Source organism: Hylaeus volcanicus, chromosome 6 (genome assembly GCF_026283585.1).
Source record: "Hylaeus volcanicus isolate JK05 chromosome 6, UHH_iyHylVolc1.0_haploid, whole genome shotgun sequence".
In the NCBI taxonomy this organism is placed as follows: Eukaryota; Metazoa; Arthropoda; class Insecta; order Hymenoptera; family Colletidae; genus Hylaeus; species Hylaeus volcanicus.
Window position 1 is genome coordinate 16,411,497 of NC_071981.1, and position 27,930 is coordinate 16,439,426.

Here is a 27,930-nt window from a genome sequence, read left to right on the forward strand (position 1 = left end):
GTCATTTCCTCGATGGGAAAAAGGATCGTGGGCCTAAGAAGCGATAGTTGGAAGCCGATGGTCTGTGATCATGCGTTAATGATCGACACCCACGGTTACGGGGGGACGGTTTTAAGCGTTATTCGTGCTCCTCGCTTGCTTAACTCGTTGACGCTCCACTGCGTTGCCCAACTCCCGCGACGCATTCAAACCGAAATTTAAATTAATTCAGTTTGGTCAAATTATTGGGAACGTTAAGGAAAACTGGAGATTCTACTCTATTTAAGGGGATGATCTTTTATTTTAGGTAAAAAAGTATATTTATTTATATGTTCTTGTTGCTCGAGTTCTTTAAAATATTTCTACCAAATTAGATTAATAACTACATGATTTATGATGAATAAAAAAAAATCATTTTTCATTTATCGGACCATCAAGGTTGGACAATTGCGTTAACATAGATCACAAAGCACTCTTCAAAATCATTCTGCATTTGAATAAGTAGTGGTCCAAAAAGAAAGCGTGCTGACATCAAACCTGTAAGATTGGCTTAGTAAAATCAACAAATCTAGGCAGATCGTTATTATGGAAAGTATTCAAGGAGTGAAAGCTGAAAATACTATTAATCTAAAAAATCGCATTTTAAATACAGAAACATCATTAGGATTGTACACATTTGCGAGACCTTAATATCACGTCAATCAAACTATTACTTAACGAATCATCGATAAATGGACAATAAAATGCTCCTGAAAAATGAGTAGGTAGGTTAAACTTGTCATCAAACTCAATACGATTAGTAAAAAATTGCTTTCGAAGTTTTGCGAAGCTATAGATGTAAGAAATTGGTAATAAATTCAGACTAATAGATTCCTAATGTTCATGATCTAAATATTCAAAATGTATGAATAATGAACTAATAAATCATCAAGGAATGAATCACAAAAAACACACTCAAAGCCATTAATTTTCAGGGCGAACAGTGCTCCAAAAACGGAGTACCTCGTAAAATTAGACCAATAGATTCCTAATGTTCATGTTTTAAATATTCAAAATGTATGAATAATGAACTAATAAATCATCAAGGAATGAATCACAAAACACCCTCAGAACCCATTAATTCCCAGAGTGTACGGTACTCCAAAAATAGAATTCCTAGTGAAATCTGACCAATAGAATCTTAACATTCAAAAATTTTTTAAAGATCTGCGAATAATTAGTTAATAAATCGTCAACGAATGAATCACAAAATACCTTCAAAACCCATTAATTCCCAAACCATACAGTGCTCCAAAAACGTAGTACCTCGTCAAATCTTTTAATAAAACCAACGTCTTCACAGACCATCACTTTATAAAATCTCCAAAGTCTAAAAACCCAAAATACCATCTAAAATCCCAATAAATCCCCTTCGAATCCTGAAGCATCCAAACTCTCCCCATCTAAAAAAATCAGTACCAACGTTACCCTCCCAAGAAGCCCTGCTCGCAAAATAGCGCGCCAAAAACGTGGCATCTCGTCGGTTCCCCCTTCCACCAAAGCGCACCCAGAAAAAGGAGCATTCGTCCCAACGACAGCATGGTCTCCACAGGCCTCCCCCGCAGGCTACCACTCATGCGCGGCTGGGCGTGCCGTTAGGGGCGCGACATGGAGAACGTTTCGGAGCATGGATTGGTCGCACGATGCCGGGGAAACAGGTAGAAACGCGGCTGGAGCACGTTATCCTCGCTGGCTAACACAGGCCAGCTTCAGCTACCGTCGCTGCCAGTTACCCCACCATCGGTTGGTCTCAGGAACCGCGCGATGGGAGTGGCCAAGCGTTAGTTACCTCGGTGCCGAGTGGTAGTGGAGGCTAGTCAGGATCAGGAAGCCGATCTGTCGAGGTTCAGACAAGTTGTCGAAAGGCTACGGTTTCGAGGGCACAGGTGTCTGGCCGCGGTCCAAGGACAGGAGACTCGAACGGGATTGGATCGCGTGCAGACAGATCCTGAACAGCGTGGCGCGAACAAGTGACTAATCCTGGAGATTCGGAGTGACAGTTCCTCGACAGCGTGGTCCCGAGAGCAGAGATCGGTCGTCATTGGATATAGCGTGTTCACTCTCCGATACGGTATCTCTGTTCGGTTCTCCAACGAGCGCCCGCTTCGATCAGTGTCTCCCTCGGACTGGTGATTACTCGGTTTGGTGAACGCTTCTCGGAACGGAGGAACAGTGCTGTGACAGCGTTTGTGGCGTTTTGTGAGCGAAACACCGGTGGGCGCGAACGCGCTGAGATGACGGTGACCACTAACTTTTCGATGATGCGACCCTGCTTCACTGGATACCCCTTTCAAGGTGAGAGGCTGCGATGGGCTCTTTGGTAGCGTTAGATTGTAAGAATGCACTTCTTAGAGATGCCAGGCTTGGTTTTAGTAACTAGGTAATTTAGAGTTACTTGCAACTAGGTTGGAGATAGCTGAAATAGGGAGCATTTAGGTTTCTGTATAAATATGTAGAGACGAGTTGAGCTTGGTTTAGTTATGTATCCGAATTACAAAGTGTTCTTTTTTAAAACATCAGTGGAGAATCTAGAAAATGGCCTCTTGCATTGCGAGGTAGTTAGAAGTTAGTATTAATACCTGTTAAATAATTTTAGTGAAGCTAAATAAATTTATGACGAATTAAAGCTGGTGTATTAGAAACAAAGTCAACTAGGTCCAGTAATATTCTTCCATTTGAATTTTAAAGTGTCTTTTTTTAAATTAACACCAGTGGAGAACCTAGAAAATTTCCTCTTGCACTGCGAGGTATCTAAACACTTATCTAAACAATTATTTGAATGTCAAAGTGTCCTTTTTTAAAACACCAGTGGAGAATCTAGAAAATGGCCTCTTGCACTGTGAGGTAGCTAGAAGTTAGTACTAATACTTGTTAAATAATTAGTAAAGCAAAATCAATTTTTGACGAAATTAAAGCTTCTATATTAGAAACAAATTCAACTAGTTCCAGTAATATTCTTCCATTTGAATTTTAAAGTGTCTTTTTTTAAATTAACACCAGTGGAGAACCTAGTAAAATTGCTTCCTTGAAAGAAGTTTCAATTGACATATTAAGAAACTCGTAATGATCCTACGAGAGCTTGCAAGCAATAAAAATTAGTAAAAGAAATGTCACAAAAAAATTTGAGGAAATTGAAAGCGATAGGAACGTCAAGAAGCTGAGGAAATGGCAGATCGCATTAGTATTGTGCAATATCCCGTCGGGGACCATTCGGAAATCAAAATTTTACAACCGACCCGGTGGCAAGAAGATCTTCCAGATTCTACCGACAGGATATCCTTAAGATTTTAAACGGAGCATTGATATATAACCTTACCTGACCCGGGAAGACCGGAACATTGCCATTAATGACCGCCATAAATAATGAGGTACATTTCTCGTGGAGCTTTTGCCGTCGCTTTGAGAAAACTCGAAGAGGTGCTCCTCGCTTTTAGACTTTTTTTTTGGCAAGAAAAAACTTGTTAGGATCGACTGCAAATATCCTGCATAACATTTTTGCATTTAACATGTTGTGCTACGCTATATCGTGCCACTTAAGAATATATGTACCCGATAAGCACGTTTCTACTAACTGCATGCGATGTAAAATAAAAAATAACATCGACAGGTAATAGATCTATTAGATTATTAGATCTTATCCATAAGAGTTAATTGTCGAAAAATTTATATATTTGAGATCACTTATACTGCTAGTGTTACGTGGATTCTTATCCTTTTTAAAATTTCCAATTCATAAAACTTTCTACTTACTTACTTGAAACATTACTTGAGAGGATTTATTACATTACTTTATACATTATTTTATCAACATTTAATCGGCCATGTAGATATTAATACCCATTTAGACTGCTGTAAATTAAAGCTACTCCTAAGCTAATGACCATAAGAGTTATTATTATAAATTTATTTATTTTCGTGGCATTAACGAAAAACAAGAAAGATAGGTATTATTGAAATTGTCGCCAGTTAGAACCATCTAATTTAAATCAGTGGTCAACCAGCTGATTAGAGAATTATTTGGAATTCACTGCCGAGGCTTTTTCTCGTTGATTATCCAGAAATCGAAAATCGACCGTGTAATCGTTGAATTTGTTCGGTATTGTTGACTTTCGTTACCGGAAAATTTTCGATGCCGACCTCATGAGCGGTTCTACTCGAAAGTTTCGAAAAAAGACTCCGCGACCTTTCTTTTATTGCCCCATAAATTTCGATACTTTTCCTTCAAGACAATTTTCCGTGCCTACCTGATCGCGAAGGTCTTAAGAAAAATTAAACAGACGGTTAAAAAATAGTTAGCAGAACATTTTATTAAAATTGCGAATAATATTCAGGAGTAGATCTATCCAGGAACGAATGAACTCTTAATTTCAACCCTTCTACTGCCAAGTTTCTTATTCGATCATTATTGTTCCAAAATGTTTTGGTTCAAGTAAATGTAATCAAAGACCGAAGAGAATTGTACAATTTCTATTTAAATAATTTGTATTTCTGTTTAATTCTATTCAGTTCTATCGATATAAACTTAATCACTCGATTATCTGAATAATTGAGATTCTGCTGGACCATACATATTTTTCACACTAACATGTGTTTCTTATAAACAGTACCAGAAAAAATAACGAATAAATTAATCAATCAATTAGCCTTTACGACAGCCATAGCTAATATCTTGTTTGTGTACTCGAGTTCTTGTATCTCCGTAAACAACGCATCTAAAAATCGTCGAAAATTCCAAGAATGGAATCGGCTAAGCGAAATAATTAACACAGCGAATAATGGTAAACACTGCGTCGGAGTAATTATACCCCAGGCAATAAGGTACGATAATTAGACAGATTGGAAACGATGTTAGACGCAATTCTAATGCAAATGGGGATTCCGTCTGGGAATTTTGCATTTTCCATTTGTTGCTTACGCGCTTCATGGATCATCATTTGTCACTGTCCGACATTACGCGTCGGGCGCGCAAGTTTAATTGCAACCGACAATTAGTCAACGAATCGTTTGTAGGACTTGTATGCAAAATGGAAGCGTTTAACGCTCGGGGAACGTGTAATTAAATATTCCTGGAAGATTGATAATGTTGCGGGCGCGTTTCTCGCAATTACGCGCGTTGCACTTTGCATCGGCTATAGTTAATTATTTTACTGAATGTTGAGACGCCGCGGCGTGAGAACAGGTAGCGAAAAATCTCGATTAATTTATCAGAGGTTGCTTTCCTTTATCGAACGTTAATTGCAGAGGTGGCTCGAGCGGAGGCTTTCAAATTTTTATTTTAATTGTTCCCCGTGGCACTGGCGATTAACAGTTTCCTACGATTTTAACGTTAATTAAATTTCAAATCTCGCGGTGAACGGTGTTAGAACTACCGAATGAATTTACGATGGTAATCAATCAGGGCAATTAGAATTACAATGGCAATTAGAATCGTTCGTTACTTAATCCCTTCAGGGATTGTGTTAGTGGAAGGTTATAACAATTTGGAAAATCGAGCAGTTTAAAATTCAAAACTCCCATTATCCAGACATCTTGATATTTTTCAATTAAAATAATTGGTAAAGAAAGATGGATGATATCATTATAATAAAGAAAATTTAATTTAATCTGAATGAATAAGTATATAGTAATTAAATCATATATACATATATACATATATATATTTAAGAATGAAACAGAATTAATTGAATATTCCTTGAAACATTAATCTTCGATACCTTTTATATTATTTACCATTTACAAAGCAAACAGGACTATCTTCAGCATTTCAAGCTTTAACAATATGCAGAGTCTCTCTTAAATATCACAATATAAATGTGAAAGCAATCTTGAAACTCGCCACGAGAGAAAAATCAAACGAATTAGCGAAACAATTAGCAACAGTTCTTTCGAGTCCAGATGGTTTGAGAAAAAAAGGCTGTGAACATTATCGCGGTTCTGCGTTTTCCGGGCCGTCGGGTGCACTCGAGCCGGTGCATAACTCCGGTTATGCAACCGACCACGGATTCTGCGCAATTGAAATCACCGTTTCGCTTACTTATTTTTATCCGCCGCTCTCGCCTACTTTTTTTCCATCTCCATTTTGGTTACGTGAACGATTCGCCGTTTGGTTTGTTCTTTGGTTCGTTCTTCTTCCAGCGTCAAGGTGGCACGATTTCTCGCGAATCGGCGTGGGAAACCGGTCAGTTTCTAATCAGTTGCAATGTTCAACGAAGACGATCCGAATTAGGCGGGGCTTCCTCTCGAAGAGCTCAAGCGATAGTTTCGGTGAAAGGAGGGAAACATTTCTTTCGTTGTAAGTCACGATGAAGGTGGCGAATTTTTGTATCGATTAGTAGTAGTTTCAACCATTTCTTATCGATGCTTCAACTATATCAACGACTGCTTTTATTCGGGATAAGAGACGGGAAATATTTCTTTTTTAATAAGACCAATGAAAGAGGAGCGTGTACGCATTGACTAGAAATTTTAATAATTTTACACAACATTTTACATAATAAAAACACAATAGAAGGTTGTCATTCATTCCTATGTCGACGTTCAAGTCGTACAAGTTTTCCACGAAAAACGTTACAATTTTAATTCTATTGTTAGATCGTATCCTCTAAAAGTATATTTCTGGATCGCACCAAAAACAAACTATCATTCATCCAGTTCATTATTCCACAAACCTCTCGACAAAAAAGATTGAGCACATTGCCTTGCTTTTAGTATTCAATAAAAATCGATCGCACGACAAAAACCGCAACATGGTTGCAAAGATCGCGAAAAAAAATGTAATTGCTCGATGGCGAGCGACCGTGTGAATATTTTTTAAATTCCGATTTCACGTGATTAATGACTGCGAAGTGAATGGATCGCATAGATCGTGCAGCATCGAACGACAAGCAATAATTCCATATTCTCGTTTTCATAACGTTACGCACCGGCGATCAGTCCGTCTTCATTGTCGTCGGGAGACACCGTTTTTCCTCTCGCTACTGTGTCACAAAAATGATTCACACCCGCGTCGGATGCTTTTTGCTCGCCTCGATCGCGATCGATCCAGTTACCGTAATATTTGTCACGACTAGTTGGGAGTCCGCCACTGCACGCAGCCAAAGAAAGAACGGCTCTGTTACGTTCGAATTACCAGCCATGTTTTAGCTTATTGTTAGTTTCAAGGAACCGGTCCACGAGAACAGGAAACTCGGTGGATCGAAATCGGAAAATGAAAACATGGATCAGGAAATTAAGAACCCGAAGTCCAATCGCAAAGGAACGATGTCAAAGATCCGAAAGCAGACATCGAGAAGATGTCACCGATTTCAATGCCCCTTGACACTGTAATAACAAATAGGACAATACATTTCTTGATAAAGAAACTGTTTCGTTCTACTGTCACGCTGTTATAAAGCTTCAGAAATGATAACATTTCCAACGATTCTACCATATCCTTTATGGTTCATAATTATAAAAAAAAAATCATCGTTTCTTTGAAGTGGAGATTTTATCACTGGCATCGCTATCATTCGTTAAACTGCTTTTAGTTAGCGCGATTGGTTTGGCGCTATAATCGCAGCCCTAAACAACGAAGAGCGTGCAGAGATTTCAATTAAAAGGAGAAAAATAGAATATGGCAAGGTAAATAGTTCGCTCGGATCGCGATCGCGTGACGTAGATCTCAGTCGGCCAAGCAAATTATACGCTATCAGTGTTATGTACGTCGTAAACCCTTAGATTCATTGGTCTTATCGTTATTTATGGGACCGTGCACCAGCCAATAACTCTCTCCATCTCGGCCACCTCTCTTTCTTCCTCTTTCCCCCTTTCGTCCTGTTACCCCTCGACAAGCAGGAAACACGTCGAGGCGAAGGTGGAACGATAAATCCAGGTTTCTCTTTATTCTCCACCGAGTAACTGTTCTCTCGCCTCGTTCGCGCGCGGAAACAAAAGGATCCACGGTTTCGCAATCGGCCTTCGATCGATGGATCCTGCGCTCCGTTGGAAAAACGCCGGATACTTTCCAAATCGTTCAAAGTAAAGGATCCAGTGGAAAAGAGACCTTCTTTAGCTATTTTCTTTTCTCTGGAACTCTCGAGGCAATTTTCACGATTTCCTTTTGTAGTCAATATTTGTTTATTTCGAGCAATGATAGCTTCCTCGTAAAGAACAGAAATGTTTTTTCTTTTAGATGCGATTAATGAATTTGATTGAATAATTGTTAGCTGTAAGATTGCTCTTAGAGTGAAAAGAAATGAGTATCTTGGAAAAGCACTCCTCTCTTTTTAATATGTAAGGATAACATCGATCTCATATTTAAATAATGGGTTTCATACACTAATGCAGCAGATCTCTGGTATTATAAAAATGTTTCAAAAGGAGCTTCAGGATTTTGTAATACATGTTATAAAACACAAGTGGTATGGAATTTATTTTAAACGAAAGTACACATAATCAAAATTAATCTAGATCACATTAATAGATCATGTCGCGTAAGTGTCGTACACCTGCAGTACCTTGTTATTGAAAAACAAAATTCTAAACCTCTTTTTAAAAAAGCTCATTACCAACTCATATACATATATGAAATAAGGTGCAAGTGATTTCTTCCTTAATTTCGAGAAACCCTTTCTCCGTTATCAGCAAGTCGTACGTTTCAAAATTGTACACGTGACGCTAGTTTTCATTTCTTCGTATCGAGAAGGAAGACTCGCCTTCCCCAGGATATTCCTTTATTTAATAAATCTAAAATTTGAAACTTTGATCTGCCTTGAAAAATTTGAATGGACCGCTAAGTGTATCCTGTTCTGATTTCGACAAATTTCTGTCGCAGATTTGGGATCGATTCCAGGTCAGGGACGCGTCAATCAGCTCGGTGGCGTTTTTATAAACGGTCGCCCGCTACCGAATCACATACGTCTGAAAATCGTCGAGATGGCTGCTGCGGGCGTCAGGCCCTGCGTTATTTCAAGGTAACCAAGCAATATCTGAACACGTTATTCGCGAGTCACGGGGCGTTGTTGAGAGATGATGCGAAACTTCTCAGGCCTGCAGTAACTCGATAAAATGAAGAAGAAAGTAATACAACGAGATTGAGTTGCCTTTTTAACGCGTGAATTTTATTTTATTCGAAAGACAGTATATTTATTGAATCTTCAGAGCAGTACATATATTCTTGTATTTAAAAGATCCAAGGAATATATCTTACTTAGGGGTTCGTTCCTAGGTGACCTCTCGAAGAGGAACACAAAACGTGTAATTAACAGATCTTTGAAATATGAAAATATATAATCTGGAAGCTTAAGAAATGTATTCTCTTCTGAATGCGAATAAAAATGTTTAGTTAACGTAGAATCCTTTTCTTTTTTAAGCCTTTAATCTTTTCAGAGTAAATAAAATGTTTTAGTTTAATATTGTAAGTAACTTAAGTAAGTACTCTTAGTGTAAAATATCATCTAAACGTATATCGACACATTGCATATTATTATAACTTGAAGTTTTACGTAAAGAATTAACATAATTTTTTTTTATAAATCATGCTACGTTTCAAGACAAGGACGTTATTATAAATACTCATTTATAACCTATATCACGTTATTATCGAACTATCTTCGGACAAATTTCATTAATTTTCTCTAGAAACACGTAACAATTCAAGAAACGTACATTTCTAAAAAATTAATTAATTTGCATCGAGAGATAATATTAAAATTCATGTGCCATTGCAACGAAGACGTCAATGAGTATTTTATAACGAGTCTGCAAAGTTTCTCGAACCTCGTTCTACAATTTCAGTTCTGACGATTGAAAAGAATTATACTCGATTATTATTTCTCCACTCGAACAGGCAATTGAGGGTGTCGCACGGTTGCGTATCGAAGATTCTAAATCGATACCAGGAAACAGGAAGTATCAGACCAGGGGTGATCGGCGGCAGCAAGCCGAGAGTAGCCACACCGGAAGTCGAGGCCAGGATCGAGGAATACAAGCGCGACAATCCGGGTATTTTCTCCTGGGAAATTCGTGACAGGCTTATCAAGGAAGGAATTTGCGACAGGACCAGCGCTCCGAGCGTCTCTGCGATTTCCAGGCTTCTCAGAGGACGAGATCCAGAGGACGAGACGAAGCTTGGCGATGGTAAATATGATTTTCAAGAATTATTGTTTATTTTGATAGAAACAAGGAAACATAACACTAAAGGGCCTATAATGAGTGGTATTTTAAAAAATTGTTTATAAAGAAATATATCACGAGTTGTCTTCCAAATTTCATTGTGTTTTACTGAACATATAAGCAAACAAAACATGGTCCCATAATGTCACTAAAGTGAACATTGGAAAAGAACCACTGTACATTAGGAACCGAAACACCAAAAATTATCTTAAATTAGATACCTAAGCGTAGTTTATTATTAAAAAACAATGTCCTAAATATCCTTTTAGAAAACCACTAATAAATTGTATCATTCCAAGAGAAGTTAACAGTATTTTATTTAATCGAGTGCTTATAATATATTGAGATGGAAGAAGTATTTTTTTTTTTAACATTCTAGTTTCAATTCACCTGTAAAATTGCTTATTAAAATACTGGGATGCTTCGTGAACATCTTGACAAAAACATTTTCGATCGAGAGCATGCCGGTCTCGTGTCTTTTCTCGACCGCTCTGACCAAGATTGATGATCCACCTGAATCAGTGAATCAGCCTCTCGCAAATATTCCCGTGACAGCGCCACCGTGCAAAATTAGATTATAACAACACACCGGCTGGTAATTTCGTCCTGGAGGCTCTCGTTACCCGAGTTCCCTCCAAATTGAATCGGCCATCTTTTTTTATTGCAACACCTAATTTTCTCGCAACAGAATTTCGCTCCCCGTATTTATGTAAATCACTGAAATTACGCTGATATTATAACACCTATGTTTCAGTGAACTTTGTAATTAATTGGGATTGTTCACGGCGATAAAATTGTAACTATTCGGGAAAGGCAACTCCTCTTTGCGAACTGATGTAGAATATGAGAGTTATTTATTAAAAATATTTGTTTTGCGTTTCAAGTTCAATAAATATAATTGAATGAAAAACGAAAAACGTATTTGTCAATTTTAGTAATTACAGTGATATCATAGACAATGTACAATGACATTGATTCACGTATTTGTAGTACTAGTATCGCACTGCAAAAAAAAATTATACAAAAAATCATGTTCATTCTTGACACGAAACTTCATGTTATAAAAATATGTAATATGTTGAAGTAGTTGACGTATTTCTAGTGCTAGTTTTTGAACTAGTTCCAAACTAATTTCTAATCTAGAAATTAATATAATGTGGTAGAAATATTTGAAGACATTAGTCGATACTCCAAAGTTGAATCTAGATAACGAAAACAGAACAAATCGTATGTATTAATAATCAAGAAATCGATCCTATTCCAAACCCAAATATAACAGGAACTATTTTTTGTCTGAAACCGAATTAAGCACTTCCTCAAAATGCACTCTCCATAAATGTTTTCGAATCGTAAAATCGCCATAGTGCGTCAAATATCACGGAACCCCGTCTCGCGTGTCGCTTTGTAAAAATTTTCACGGTGCGTCGTGGTAGCTCACGCGAAAAATTGACCAGCAAAACGTAATGTCCGCGATAAAAAGCAACCATTAGAGTAAAACAGCATCCTGTGCAACGTAATACTCCATCCCAGGGAAAATTATAACGCTGTAAATTACGAGGGAGATCAAAAGCGGAGCTTAGCGGTGTACTTCGCAGTTAATTCGCCACTCGAAGCTGAAACTTTTATTCGCGGCACTCTAATCATCCTGGAGGATTCGAAAACGCGTTTCTTAGTTGCCGCGAAACACCGTTTCCACCCATATTTTTTTGATCTTTTAAACAACTCCGCGAAAGAAAGATCCGAGAGGGAAGGATTTAGTTTAAAATTGGCGCGTTTCGCGAGATCTCGAGGATCGATAGAATGCTGCCTGAACGCTTGCAACGTTGCACGCTATAATACACTTTTTATATTCTCTTCGCCCGGTGGAAGACCTTGGCAAATTTTAATCGAAACGAAAATACGATACAACTGTTTCAAATTATTTATTTTGTTACTTAATATTTTTGAAATATTTCACCAAATTATATTAATATATTTCAAAATTGTCAAAATTATAATCGTTACAGTAGTTCCTCGTTAATTCTATTTTACATTCCGATAATTTTAAATTTTTCAACGTAGCACAACGTAAGCAAACATAATGCATGTTTTCCACATTCTGTTTAGCAACGGAATTTCATTCAGCGCGACCACAAGAAAATTTTCACGGCGCACTGAAACTTTTTGGAGTTTACTGTATAACTTTTTTGTGTCACTATATCTGAAATATGAACAAAAACGTATCTCTTTGTCCTGTACCGCAACTCTTAAAAATTCGTCTCTCAACGGTGTCCTCACACAACAAAATTAAAATTGCACGATCGCATGAATCAACTCAATACTTCCGCAGTCGTATTCAAAATGACCCGCTCCCATTCCGTTAGCGCAAACACGACTGAGTAGAAGTAGCGAAACGTACTGGTAGTAGCTGGAACGCTACGTAACAGCCGCAAACCGATTGGGAATAGGAAAATTGCGAAGTCGGACTTAGTAGCGAGCGAAATTGGCGCGTATGATCGCCTATACATGGCACGCCCTATCAGCTGGCCGTCAGACCACCAAGGATCCGAGCAGGATCTGAAAAACGGTGAATGAATAAATTAAATGCTCGCGCATTAATCAGCCTCGCGTTTCTCGATCTTGGAAATTACCGGTTCTCGTTCGCCGCAGCGAACAGTCGGTAGCCGGCGCCGGGTCTGTAATTTTCTCGCCGCCCGGTACATGCCCACGTGCACACGACCGAAAGTTCGATAGGTGGTATCGAGTCGGGTGCGCGCGAGTCTACTGCGAGGGGATCCACGAAAGGATCTAGAAACCCTTTGGGTGAACGATCCTGTTTCATTTCTTCCAGGGAAAGTTAATGAAAATAAGAAAAAATTAATAAAAAAAAATTTTTTTTTTTAAATTTTTTAAATAAAATGACGATAGTCATACTATCACCGTATTTATGATATATTCTTCCGAATGTATGAATGCTAGAACAGATTCACAAATAGACGAACATTGAAAATGATACTTTGTTTAAATTTTCGATGCCAGATTTAATTTGGTAATTTCGAATTTCTATTAGAAAAGGGTTACACTTTCTTTCTGTTTATTTAAGTTCAGAATTTGTTTGAAGAAATATAGAAACTCGTAAACCGTAGCGATAAACATCAAAGGTTTCTCACGGATTGAGGGTTGTTTCCACCCCCAACGGGAAGACGAATGAAACTAGTACCGACGGCGGTGGTCTGCCGTGGGATCATTTGAAAATTCACGTCGGCAAACATGAAAGAGCAAAACGAGACGAAACTGCTCAGTAGATTTGTAAGTCGATCAGCCCGATGGTCGGCCGCCCTTTCCAAACAAAAAGAGGAGGGCAAAAACAACGGAGGGGGTGAGAAACCTAAAAAGACGCCGACCATTGGACGCTTGCATTTGTCAAACTACCTAGGAAATACAGTTCTTACCTTACAGTCTTAATTCACTGAGAGAAATGAACTTCGCCAAGGTTAAAAAATTGTATCGAATCCTGATCTAAACCAGTTTTCCAACATTGATCATTCATATTCCAAATCAATATATCACGTGGTTGACAAATTATTTGCGGTTAACTTCACTTGCAATTCGAAACATGAATCTCAATTGCAATTGAAGTTAAAAGGCAGGTATAGATTCCACTTAATCTCAAATTTAATTGAAAAGATAAAATTTCAATTGTAACCGAAGAGACTTTAAATCGAGAGTAAAAATTTGAGAAGTGGATCTCAGATTTCGTGGGACAATTAATTCTTTGCTGTTGCAATTGCCAATTGCTCGATTGCCTTAGAATTTTAATCAACATTTAAGGAATTAAAAATTTCCGAAAATTTTTAAATTAACAAGTATTTCATTGCCGTACGAATTCCATATCAAATTTCGAATTCTTTGTAAATTTGGCATAAAGGTGAAATCCGATTAGAGTTTAAAAGACATCTTGCTTCGTTTCTTCTTCAATAGAAAAACCATGTGTGACGTGTCTTCGTCGATATCTTCCAAGCTACGTTGCAGAATCGCGTAGAACGGACAACCTGGTAATCTTTCAACCCCCCCGGGGGTAATATCGGGTTCGAAAGTTTGGTAATTACTAGCCGGTAGGAACCGCTTAGTTCCGTGAAAGATGCAATTTCTGTCGTGATTTTATAATTTTGCCCAGTTCGTCTTCTGCTACAATTTAAACCCAAAAAACTTTACATGACTTCATCTAAAGAAACGATTTATAATCATTTCCACCTGGAAACGTTAAAGTGTCGATGATCTATGTATCGTAACTATTTGAAATTTCAACTTTAGAAATTTGTAGATCCAGTTAGAATTTTTTTTTATACCTTCTCAAGACTGAAATACTTCACGAAAAATTTCTTTGGCTATTCTTGAAGCATTCCGTACACCAAAGGATTTCTTCGCTACGACAGTGACAATTATAGTAATTATAAAAATGTGGGACTGTCATAATATCTACCTGTCAGAGTTGATGAAGCTGTCGGAGTGCAATACAAACTACAGAAAAAATAGAAGGTATTCTTTTTTTAAAATGTAGACATTTCCGTGTGTTAATATTCTTGTTCCTTATGATTTTTTAAATATTTCTATCAAAGTCCCTCGTACAGTCTGATTGAATACGAATCTTCAAATGCATTTTTCTCTCGTTTTTCTCATTTTGAATAGAATTCAAATTTTACGTACCTACAAAAAACGCTTCTGTCAATTTTCATTCAATCCCTTTTCCCCTAATTCAGGCTGCAACCATATTCATAATGAATAAAACAAAAAAATAAAAGTTTCCATTTGTCCTGACCATCAGGGCGAACCCAACCACATGAACATACTTAATCCGTTCTGCTTGACGTGACGTAGAATCTTTTCACGTTATTCATAAACAAATCGACCTGGACATTTGAAAATTTTAGAGGATCTTACGCATACATGTACAAATAAATAAACCGAATTTCAATAGTTCATATCGCGTACTTTTCCTGCGAGAAAATCAGAAACTTGCCAGATCCGTTCGTAAATCCAAAATATCCATGTAAATTCTCTCCGCAACCAAAGCGTTCCGGGAGACCAAAGGATTTATTCGCCGCGATAATAACAATAATAGTAATTAAGAGAAGGAAGGGGGAAAGGGTGTTGGGAAGCGCGGAAGCTTGCGGAACGTCTGAAACGAGCCGATGCAAGAAAGGAAAAGGAAGAAACGGTCCGTCCGGGAATAGAGTCCGTGTCGAATGGGCATCAACGCGGGGCGTCCCGGCGTCAGGCGTCGTCGGCCGATTAGTCGCGGCCCGAGTAAAGCCACTCGACAATTTCAAGACGCAACCGAGGCCATCGGCGGAAGAAACAGGCTTCATTCTTTTCTTGTTTCTTTTTTATACGCGTGTGTCGTCCGTTTCTGCGTTCGCGGTCGCGATGATGAATCTACCGTAATCTAAAAATGTGAGCGGTCTGGCCTTTTTGCGTTTCACCCCCTTTCGAATTCCGTTCGCGTACGAGGTGAAACGCTCTGCCACGAGGGGGAAAATAATAGAAACAGTGGCAGGTCCAGGAATTTCTGATTTACTTCTGTCGAAGTGGCAGGGCTTGTCTGCGTAAGTGCGAGACGAGAAAAATATCGAATGTGGAAGCTAGCTCTTTCAGACCTGGCTAAAACGATCGAGGATCTCTTTTGGATCTAGACACAACAATTTAAATGCTTCTTTTATAGATGCAGCAGTATGGCCAGCTCTATCAAAGCTGAATGAAACATTTCAGCTTATACATTCTGAGCTAGGTGCAACATTCTAGTTAAGTCTTTCAAGATCAAATGAAACAGATGCACTTGTACATTCAGAGCTAGGTGCAACATTCTAGTCAACTCTTTCAGTATTGAATGAAATAAATGAGCTTATAAATTCTAAGTTAGGTCCAATATTCTAGTCAACTCTTTCAGTATTGCATGATGCAAATGAGCTTATACATCCAGAGCTAGGAGCAGAATTCTAGTCAACTCTTTCAGAGCTGAATGAAATAGATGAGCTTATACATTCAGAGCTAGGTGCAACATTCTTGTTAACTCTTTCAGAGCTGAATGAAATAGATGAGCTTGTACATTCAGAGCTAGGTGCAGCATTCTAGTCAACTCTCTCGGTATCGAATGGAACAGATGAGCAGTCACAGCCAAATACAATAGTGTAGTTTATTCGTTTATTCGAAAGTAACGACTCGCAGTCGTTTATTACGAAAGTAGCAAGTCCATCTTTGTAAAAAATAGAGTTCCTTAAACGAACAGTCACAAACACATCGATTTTTAATCAAACGAATTTTCACTGTGACATAAGATCGTAATGAAATAATTGTCATAAAAGCCACACCTATGCACCTCGATTATTTGAAAACCCTTGATCCCACATTATTTGCATAAACATCCGCGCTTTACTTATGATCGGCCAAAGGGTCGAGCCCGTTGCAATACTCGTCGAAAACGATACAGAGGGAGTGATTCGCGAAAAAAAACGAAAAGGAAAAAGAGCGTGGCAAACGAATCGATTGCGAATCGAGTGTGAAATAACCGCCACAAAGCGAGCCAGGGAGCGGTTCCTTTTGAACTCTCGCACGGCAAAACAAACCATAAACCAGGACCCGCGTTCACCCACGTAGAGACGAGGTTGGGTATGTGACACCATCGATCCTGAGGAATTAATAACTGTTAGACGCGGCACCGTTATTTGGTTCGCTAGTATTGGCACCCCATCGTTCTTTATCTTTCTGTTGTATCGTCGCAACGTGTTCCGCGGCCCTGATAACCAGCGGAATGTTAACGCAAAACAGGCAGGAAATTTAGCGTTGTGAATCGCTCTTTCCTGCCTCGTTAAGGAGCTGTATCGTTTAACGACGCGGTTACTATGAAAAAATGAACAGCCATGAAGTAGAGGCATCTAATTGTTAGTGTTGCAGCAAAGTATTACTCGTTTGAATCTGGCCCTGCAAAATCATGATTGCTGTATAAATACTGTTGCGTTATTGAGAATTGATTGACACTGCACTGATTACTCTGTCTAGAAAACTATTTATTTTTAGCGAATAGAATTTTGAACACAAAGGTGTTCGAACACAAACTTCAAGTGCAAAGGGGGACATTATATGGAGTAAATAATTTTTTTGTAGGCGGTGTGGGTGATCTGAAGAATAAATTAATTTTTTTAAACGAGACTTTGTACATTTTTATATATAGTAACATACATAGTCAAACATATATATTAACATATTATAGTCAAGTTTAACTCTAGATTTAATTTCAGTAAATTAATTTAAACTGCGTACAAGAATTGAAGGACGAAAGAAGACGCTCCGTCCTTGTTCCACCGATTATATATTACTACAAATATAGTACTTTCTGAACCATTCATTTTCTTTCCTTAACTCTTTCTTCCACCTTGTATATTGATGTAGAAAATCATCTTCTATGCAGTCTAAAATCGTCTTTCTAAGTAGACAGAAAATTAAAATAAGAAAAGTCAACGCTAATAACTACAAACAAATGTATAGATTCCTGGATACATCATACTAGAATATAGCTACGAGAAATTAGTATCTAAATGACAAAGTGTGAACGGAGAATATTTGGAAGAGAGCGGATAAAATCGAACAAATGTTTATGTTATGGTATCGGTTGCCAGTTGTAAGAACAAGTAAAAGTGCGTGCTGTAAGTGTAAATAGTTCAAGAGAAAGACGCGGTTGAGAGTTTCAATGGGAATCAGTCGAGAAAGGATCTTCAAGGAGTACATATCGAATCGTATTTCTCCCATTTTGTCAACTTTATTTGCACAGTTTATTTGTAAATCGTACAGTGAAGAATTATTATTAAATCTACTTATTAGTCTAACATTTCTTTACGATAACAAGGATCTGGCAACGAAGGATTTGTCCTTTCGACAAGAAAAAGAAATGAATGAAAGTATGAAAGTGATCATTTGAAAATGTGAATTATTGTACCTCGTTACCAAAGGAAAATTTTTGATAAACATTCAATGTTAATTCCTTTTTCCAGGCAAGACCAGTTCCGGTTCCGACTGCGAGAGCGAGCCAGGAATTCCTCTGAAGAGGAAGCAACGCAGAAGCAGAACGACCTTCACTGCCCACCAACTGGACGAGCTAGAGAGGGCTTTCGAGAGGACCCAGTACCCAGACATCTACACCAGAGAGGAACTGGCGCAGAGGACCAAGTTAACGGAAGCCAGGATTCAAGTTTGGTTCAGTAACAGAAGAGCAAGACTGAGGAAGCAGCTGTCTTCCACCACTTCTGGTGGTTACGTTAGCTCGGTGGCCTATCCCACGGCTTCTTACGTTCTTCATCCTCCAGGAGCACCTCATCCTCATGCTGCCGCTACGGTTCCTCCGAGTCATCCGCATCCCCATTCTCACGGACAGTCCCTACCAGACACCACGTTCTCGTCCAGTCAAGGTGAGTTAATTTTTATTGATGGATTTTGAGGCTTCTAGAGCTTGGGTTCTCATTGTTAGTACAACTTGAATCTTCCAAGTATAAATAGCGATGTGTTTTCGTGTCGTCTAGTGAGTTAATTGTCATTGTCGAGTGTCCAAGGTTTTCAAAATTCGATATCGAGTTCTCATATTATTTATCTTCAAAGTTCCATGTACAAGTAGTGATCAGTTTTCAAACAACTTGCAAACTTTTAAGCAAATCAAATCCTCCAAACTCTTCGAGTCATTCAAGCTTAACATAATTGAAAACCTCCTTGAGCCAGCTTCATACCCATCGCTAGATACAAACTATGTCTTTCTGAAAAAGCGTTTCGACATTTCACCAACACTGCTACCTCTATCAGTGTATCCAAAGCATCCCCAAACGCTTTACCTTCCTTCAGCCTACCGTCCCTCAACCTTTTAATCAACTGAAATTTCTCTATACAGTTCCAGAGCTGTACGCTTCGCATCATAGTACGATGTCTCATCAGCTGACGCCAGATTCGGCCCGGCTACCCTCTTCCGTCGGTTCTACACCGAGTTATGGTCTGCCACCGTCGGTTACCTACCCAAGCTCGCTTTTACCACCTACATCGTCGACTAGTATGAGCCACATGACCCACCAGGGATCCCCCGTGACTCCTGCGTCTGGGTCAAGCTACCAGCAGCCGAGCAGCCACCAACTTCCACCGACTCCCAACTCGTTGGTGACTATGATGGGTCCGAATTCAGGCAATTCGAACCAGTCGTCCGACCAATTGACCTCGTCGGATCTACCGATAAGCTCGGTGTCGCCGGTGCAGCAGCAACAACAGCAACAACAGAGTAGCCAAGGGAGCACATCGCCCTCGTGGAATCTTCCAATTACCAGCGGTGGAAGAGTCGGACTTCCTAGTCCACCTACCAGCTTGCAACAACCTCACGCGCACCCCACTCACCCCCATCAAGCTTTTGCGAGCCACTATGGCGCTCAGGGTTTCCAACAACCCCCTAGACCAGCACCCCATCAACCGTTTTACAGTTGGTACTGAGGCGATGTGTATGTTTGGGGTAGATCGAAGGCTATCGAAGCTGAGTGATAATAAGTTCATAGTGGCTTAGACATGATTTAAAAATGTTCAAATGCAACTGCCAACTGGTTTGGCTTGTGCATGTTGAAGCCATGCCATTTTTTTAAGCGTTCAAAGTCGCGTGCTCGGACCTTCAATTGGTAGAACGTAGTTGAAATGAATTAAGCTGTTAAATTGTTTAATTGTTTCTCTCTTTGAAACTTTGTATATTGTATCTATAATCGAGGCGTTTTGGATGGAGTTCAGCAGAGTAGATGAAATTAATTTTTAAGTTGAGGTATCTTTAAGGGATGAAGTCTTTGCTGCAAGGAGTAAGGGAGGATAGGGAGCATAACGCATGTAACGCGATAAAAGGAACCAAGTTGTAAGAAGAATATAAGTGTACAAGGGGAGAATGGTACAAGTCGTTTATTATATAGATCGCAGAGCGTTTAGATAAAAGAAAATAATCGCGAGTAATATTGGCAACATCAGGAAATGATGTGAAATTCGTAAAGAGACAATTTAAGCAATTGGACTGAACTAAATCTACTGTAAACTCTTTTCGCACGTAATTATTCGATTGATTATTCTAAATACGAAATATCGATTTGTTGCCATAGAATGTTACCGAAGATGTGGCTGTACGTGACCATAATTATGGCAAATATCAATCACAAGTATCGTGGTGCATTGATGTAATTATGATCACTTAATCGATTAATAATTTATTCTACCAATTGAGGGTTAAAGAGCTCAGATATGTAAACAAAGATACTTAGCAATTCTCGATTACTGTATGCAGGGTGACGTATGTATACATGTATTGTCTGCATGCAAGATTGAAATGTCCTTATCCAGATCGTCTTTTGTTGTAGATAAATAGACAGTGTGTAGATGTAGCTATTTATTTAAACATTTTGTGAGAGACATCGACGACAACAGAGAATTAAAAATGGAATTGCGTGCATGTTGCATCGAACAAATGATTGCAGAACTGAAAAATGCAAATTTGTTGTAAATTGCAATGCAAACGTACGTTTTAGCACAGTTATTTATTTTAATCATTTATGAGAGAAATTAAGATTACCAGAATTGGGAAACATGGTAAATTCAATCGAAATCATAATCGTATTTTCATTAGGATAAAATGGAAATACATTCATTAATTACAAATTGATTAACGTTCTTTAGTAACCACATGTTTCAATTTTTCATATAGGATCATTTGCAGTAGGATTAAGATTGGAACATTGAAAATATTTTATGCGAAATTTAAATTACACGTTAACAGAATTTAAACAGTCTCTTTACAACTGCAAAGAAAGGAGCGAACCATAATGGACATACAAGCAGTTACGCTTGACTTAGGAAAATGAAACAAGCCAAGCCAATAAATCCATTAAGTATTTAAGTTTTAAATTTAGGTCGATAATGTAACATCGTCGTTGTATAAAAGTTAGAATAATGAATCTTTTTAAAATCTTCCTAGCCTCGGGGACGAACGAGTCCAGTGATTGTATCTATGTTTGCGCAATCTGAAAATGTAAATATTAAAGTTAAGATTGGCGCACGCTGTCAACACTTGGAGACAGTTTGCAGGCGACTGTCGTAAAAAATAACGCGAGAGTTTCTTACTTGTAACAATTGTACATTCTCTTACTTTGTATAGCTTAAATTAATACCGTAGTTAGTTAATTACATAGTGTACATATTTTCTTCCTATCTTCATGGTTTTCGGGTTTTCCTTTTTAATCTTCCACTAATATGTTCTGGTGTGTATACAGTGCGACCAAAAATGAATTAAACGTGTAAATAATAGGTAGTTGATAGGTTTGCAATTTTGATAACGAATTTTATTTGGAACTTTTTCTGCAGAAATTTCTTGTCAAGTGACTAGAGTTAATCGATTTGTCGACTAACGATGAACTAGTAATTGATAATTTGATCATATGTTTAATTGTGATTTAATACTCAGTTACCAATTATGTTAATTTGCCGAACGAATGTTCCAAAAAGTTACTATAAATTTGTAAAATTAAAGAATCGTTGTTTAAATATCAGATAAGGGTAATCGATGAATTGTGAGTCATAGAAGATACAACTCGTTCGATCGTAAATGTCCAATTCCAATTTTTGACAAATTTTCCTGTTTATTATTGACGCATTCGCGTCGGACCACGTGGGCACAGGGCAATTTCGCATTTTTCTTTTAATAGCATTATTGCTGACATTTTCTAATTAATTTTCGCAAAGGAATTTTGAGGAAAAGTGTAAAATATTTTTTGAATCTAAAAAAATATAAGGAATAAAATTGTTAATATACAAACTGGGGAAAACACTAATTACTGAGAAACACATGTGATTGTAGAGCCCAATGATGACCTAAAAGATTTTACTCTTACACTGTATGGTCATTTTATTAACCGTAAACAAACATTTAATTCCGTTATAGATAATTATCGGAAATCTGTCTGTACACTGTGCAGCAATACTCAACCCAAAACCTAATTAATTCGTGAAACATTTGTATATTATGAAACTATATTACTATGAAGTAAAATTCCACCATTTATGTTTATTTATTTGTCGATAGGTTGTCTCGGTGCATTTTAATATAATGACGCATATGTGCGTTACCCGAAGCCAATGTGAACAAATGAATGTCATATTAAATATTCATAGTATTGTATTTCGCTACGCACGATCTATAAATAAAGTTTTAAAAGAAAAAAGTGTCATATTAAAAAGACTAAGTAATCGTAGACATTTTCTTGATGCATTAGCCAGAATTGTTGTCGTATTAAAAATTTGTTTACCCTCGAGAAATGGGAAGCATTATAATTGTTATTCATTATCCTTTGTTATTCGTTATATTCATTACAATCACATATTTCCAAATACAATGGCGGTGAATAAATAATTGTTAACAGTTCTAATTTATTATTCCATATACATAAGAGCATATAGGCAAGCTAATGGACCCACGAATGGTATTGCCATCTAGTGACGGAGATCGAACTAAATTTGCACATACACATATTTGTATATTATGTATGCAGTGTGTACATGTATATTCACATTTCTTTACTTTTTTCTGCATATTTATATAATTTTACATCGTAAGTATCGTAAGCCAACATCTAATTGTTGATTTGTATTTTAATAATTAATTGATATTACATTTTTTGAATAAATAGAAATATAGAAAAATGTGGCGCCATCTCTCAGTGAACACTCCAAGTTTGTCGTGAAATAGTTTCCACCTCCTCGCGCTAGATGGCGCGACCGACATGAAATTACTTAAAGTATAAATTCTTTACAATTCTCTACATTCAAATGTAATTTTACATTCTAACTACCATATTTTAACTAATAATTATCGATTCGTATACTAATATGTGTCTGATGCCTAGTTTCTTAAAGAAATAGAAATATCGAAGAATAGCGCCATCTAGCGGCGCGAATTGGGAACTATTTCACGACAAACTTGGAGGGTTCGCTGAGAGATGGCGTCACATTTTTACTGTTTGTAGGGATTCCACATAAAAGAATAACGAACACGAACATAAAACCGAACTTTATCAACAAAATAATTTATTTCAACGAGAACAATTAAATAAGATTAACAATTTGAATACAAGGAGCTGATTGTACGATTGAAAAAAGTAAAAAATGTGAATATACATGTTCATACGCATACATAATATACATGCGTGCGATGTGAAAATTTAGTTCGGACCCCGCCGCTAGATGGCGATTCCATTCGCGGGTCCATTAGCTTGCCTATATGCTCTTATGTATACGGAATTATATGAATGCAATGAATCTAATGAATAATAAACTATAACTCTTAACAATTATGGTACTGCTCATTTCTCTGAAACAATAATGCATCATATTCATTACTTAAGGCTGGTTGGTTAGCATAATAAATTGAGTAGCAGGTTTATTAGAAAGAATGACAAGGCTATACTTTTAAAATTGATTTTTATTGTTGCACTTAATACGCATTATAATTTGATACTTATATCGTCATTTGCTAAACGTTCCATTAGTAAACAAAGTAAAACTCAAGGTCGCAATTCTAAATTTTTAATTTCTTGCATACTAAATGTAATTTCTTGTGTTACGTCGTCTCTTGTAAAGCTTATAGGCCACGAATGGGGGTAATCAGATTTTATTAAGCGTTGGTGGTGATACCATTCGAACACTAATTAAAATATACGTTCCTGGTCGCGACGACTTAGACACAAATCGAATAAAGCCGTTCTTTGAGAAGCTGTGAAACAAAGATAAGAAAAAAAATGAAGAAAAGCGAAATGTCGCGAGTGGCCTAGTCGACGAAGACACGCGGTCACGTAGCGTGGAACACAAATATACACATAAGAGTACCTGAAGAGCGTTTCTGCACTCCATCGAGAATGCCTTAACGTCCCTCGTTGGGGATAAAAGGTGCACACACATACCAGGCTGTGTTTATCCACGTTCTTGTCGGATTCTTTTCTCGCGCCATTTAAGTCGTTGGTATTTTCCCTCGCTTTTCGATGTTACTGCAAGCATTGCATTCCATTGCATTGCTGCAGCATCGTCTTTGATAAAACCCCAACGATGACTGCGAGAACTAATTGTTTTTTTTTTTCGGATATGCATTCGGAAATTTTTATTTCCTAACTATGACGCTACATAAAATTTTTAATTCGATACAGATAACAGGATAACTATAGTTCCTATGCTAAGTCAGCCTTGCATTATAGTCGTGCACATTTAATAATGAATTTGCATATTTTAATTAAGTCCTATAACATTGCATAGTATAATATCGTTTTCTAATAAACATTTTTATACTTTCATACGATTAAAAATATCTTTTGATTACATTATAATTGATTACTTTTGGTATTTACTTTGTTATTTGTACAGTACTTAAACAACTTAATCTCAACTTATTTCGATTCATTGATTGTGCAACAATTTTCTCTGATGCAATGTGCAATGCAAAACAGAGGTTTATCATTATCTAGACTTCCATTCGGGGTTCTCAATTCAAACGATACCCTGCTAATTAATTTCCTCGTGGAGTATCATGGGGTCCGCGAATTAATTGGAGTAAAGGGAATTCATCACTAATCAAAGAGGATTACGTATAAATCGTTCTAATGAATTGTAATACCTATTCTATTGTATCGATGAGAGTACAGAGATCGTAATTTCAACGAATATGATATTGACAAGTGTAGTTGAGATTATGGGACTTATGATACTTAAAAGAATTATTAATATAGTATTATAGATTAATATAGGAACGTTGAAGTTGAATTTATTCGTGAAAGTTGTTAAAATGTTAGTTTCAGGTACTCACAAAAAAATGGGAATTTTTCATTTCTAACAATTTTTGAACTAATTAATGAATGACATAAGCATATTAAATTTGAAGTTACTCGTGAAACTAGGGGTAGTAAAGTGTAAACTATCTATGAATGTGGCTATGTTAAAGTCGAAGTCTTTTATGAAAGTGAAAATGTTACATTTGATGTTTATAATGATAGTATGAATGCTGAAGTAGAAAACATTTTTATGTTGTACTTTTATCGATACATTAGATTGGATCAATAGTTGACACATTAAGACGAAAACAGCACATTTTAGCAAACAGCACATTTTAGCAAACAGCGAAACTTTGTTTATTTTTCGATTGTAATGTAGTCGAAGATTCTTTTATTTTTTAAGATAAAAATGACTCCCAACTACTGGCGCTCCAACCTTAGTATACATATATTAGTTATTTCTTTAGGGAAAGCGAAAAGCAATTGAAATACGCGATATATCTGGAATTTTCGAGTGTTATACGCATCGGTAGCTAAACTTTGAACGAATTCAAGCGAATAATTAATGGCGGCACCTTGTTCCGTCGGAAGTTATTATTTGCACGTGTCCATGCGCGACGTAGCGCGTGAAATTATAGCGAAATCGCTGGAGATCAAAGTTTCCGTGATTTTCGAAGGACTAACGAGAGCGTGAGAAGGAGTTCCGCTCTCGAGTCTTCCTCAATTTTCGAAAAGTTTTCGGCGTAACGCGGAAACTCGCCAACTTTCAGCTGGGGAGGAGTTACTTCGACCGGAAGTGCTCTTGGAAATTGTCGCTAAAACCCTTCGAACGCGTCGACTGGCGCAAAATAAGTACTTCGCGTTTACGTTGCTAGGGCAATATTATACTATCTTGTATTATACGTCTGATCTCCTTAAATTTTCGTCAGGCGATTTCTATAAATTGTGCGCCATTTTTAACATACCTCTGAGACTGTAGCTGTGTTTGATTGTAGCTGAAGTATGAGCTATAGTGTTAAATAGTATTTAATTCAATAATTACAATAATTAACAAATACTATAAAAAATATTACGTAGTGGAGGGAAGGGTCAGAAATCTCGAGAAGAATTCTTACAGAAGGTATGCGAGGGGTGAGAGCTCGTTCTTCGATGATCCTTCGGTCGATATGGATCCCGCGATCGCGCATCCGCGTCTCGCGTCCCTCCTATTCTTCCTTGTAGTCTTTGCTTGGTATTGGTTGTGGGTAGCTTAATTTGGTTTGGTTAGCTTTAAGGCATGGGTGTACGAGAGTCTGTCATCTACCAAATAATTATTAATCATTTGTTCAATTCTTTTGTTTGTTCGTAGGTCCATATTGGACTCGCAACTTCGTTCACCACTTCGGTCACTATTACTTCATGTCATAAGTGAGGTGACCAACCGTGTGACTGGACAGAATGGTCGGTTGCCGTCCTCCTGTTGGATCTGTACTTGAGAGGAAGACAATCGGCTCCTCCGGATCGGTTCTCTACTCCCTGTATCCCGTCTGGTGTAATCCTAGGCTTCCGGCGCAGTGCAGTAAGTCCAAAGCGCAGTGAGACGGGTGCAAGTCGGGTCCTATCGTGGCTCCCAGATGGGTGCAGGGTGTGGAGGACTGGTTCGGAGGCGTCGGTCGTCTTTCTCTCGAGTTCAGATCCAACAAGAGGAAACGGGACTGACTCAGTAAGTCCAGTTTCATGGTCGCGTCGTGTCGCGATTTCCATTTACCTTCCATTTAGTTCAAATAATTATTCGGCAAAGTCAGACTTAGACTTTGGAAATCAAAGGGAGTTTGTTTTCTTTGATTTCCACGGTTTCGTACTTAGTATTAAGCTCGTTGCTCTATGTAGAGCATCTATGCATCTACGTATGTATACTCTATATAGAGGGAGATCGAAGGAAGTCTGATTCGTTCTATCTCCGGGTCTCCAGTCGCAGCAACCTCCACGTGGTGAGTCCTGGTAATCGGTATTATTCGTGACGAACAATCCTTCGTCGCGAGTAATACCGGGCTAATGGCTGCGAACTTGTAATAAGATCTTTAGATATAAAAAATGTAAAGTGTAAAGTGAGATTAGATTTAGATTACCAGGGACAACACCGAGAAGCCGTAGCTGGTACTAGTCAAAAGCTTTCGATTTGACGTAAAATGCGTCTATCTATTTTTTATTAACTACAATTATCTCGATTTTCAATCATTTTAAGTAAATTTAAATTAGGGTAAGTCACACGTTGGAAGAAAATTAATTATTCATTCAGAGAAACACATTTAGATTTTGGGAAATAGCAGTCCATATAAAAATGAAAACGTTTAGCATGAATCCGATAATTAGTTTCTGGAATTTTAGGATAATTAATTAAATTCATTGTTAGTGTGAAAGGGCATTACATTTGTACGTGTCGCATACAGCAATTTAACAATTAATTAATTCACGTCAGAGTTTATTACACGTCAACTTAAAATACAGAAACATTTTCTATGGGAAAATCAATACAAATTGTAGTAAATATTTCTCGCTAAAGTGATCAAAATAAGAAAGCTGATTTAATGTAACAAATAAATTACTGCGTCGATGCAAGAGTTCAACGAAAATATTGTTCACAGCTAAAGAAAAGTACATTGGGAAACTTGGGCAGTGGAATAATCGTCAGTGACGCATTTCGAAGATCTCTGAGACATTTGAACGTCAACAGGATTTGTTTACCAGTGGAAACTCCAGGGAGAGTTCGTACAGTTTCAGGACCTAAAAAGTTTCCGTGTGGCGACACTTTTTCGTTCTAGGCCAACGTGCCAATGCGCAAAGTCCTTTTCCAATGAAAGCGTGATGGTAATTTAGCGCATTAAGTAAATAAAACGCGAATCTACAAAATCTGTGTCACATCGATCGATTGATCAGTCGAAAA

At 37.7% G+C, this 27,930-nt stretch overlaps 1 protein-coding gene across 1 annotated transcript; it reads left to right on the top strand.

The window, feature by feature from the left end:
* Positions 1-1,855: 1,855 nt before the first annotated feature.
* LOC128878464 (protein gooseberry-like) lies at positions 1,856-21,381 on the top strand. The gene is made up of 5 exons (XM_054126685.1): positions 1,856-2,313; positions 8,831-8,969; positions 9,845-10,134; positions 18,195-18,608; positions 19,079-21,381. Exons 1-5 carry the CDS (start codon positions 2,253-2,255, stop codon positions 19,660-19,662), a joined length of 1,488 nt encoding a protein of 495 aa, XP_053982660.1. The 5' UTR covers positions 1,856-2,252; the 3' UTR covers positions 19,663-21,381.
* The last annotated feature ends 6,549 nt before the right edge of the window (positions 21,382-27,930 follow it).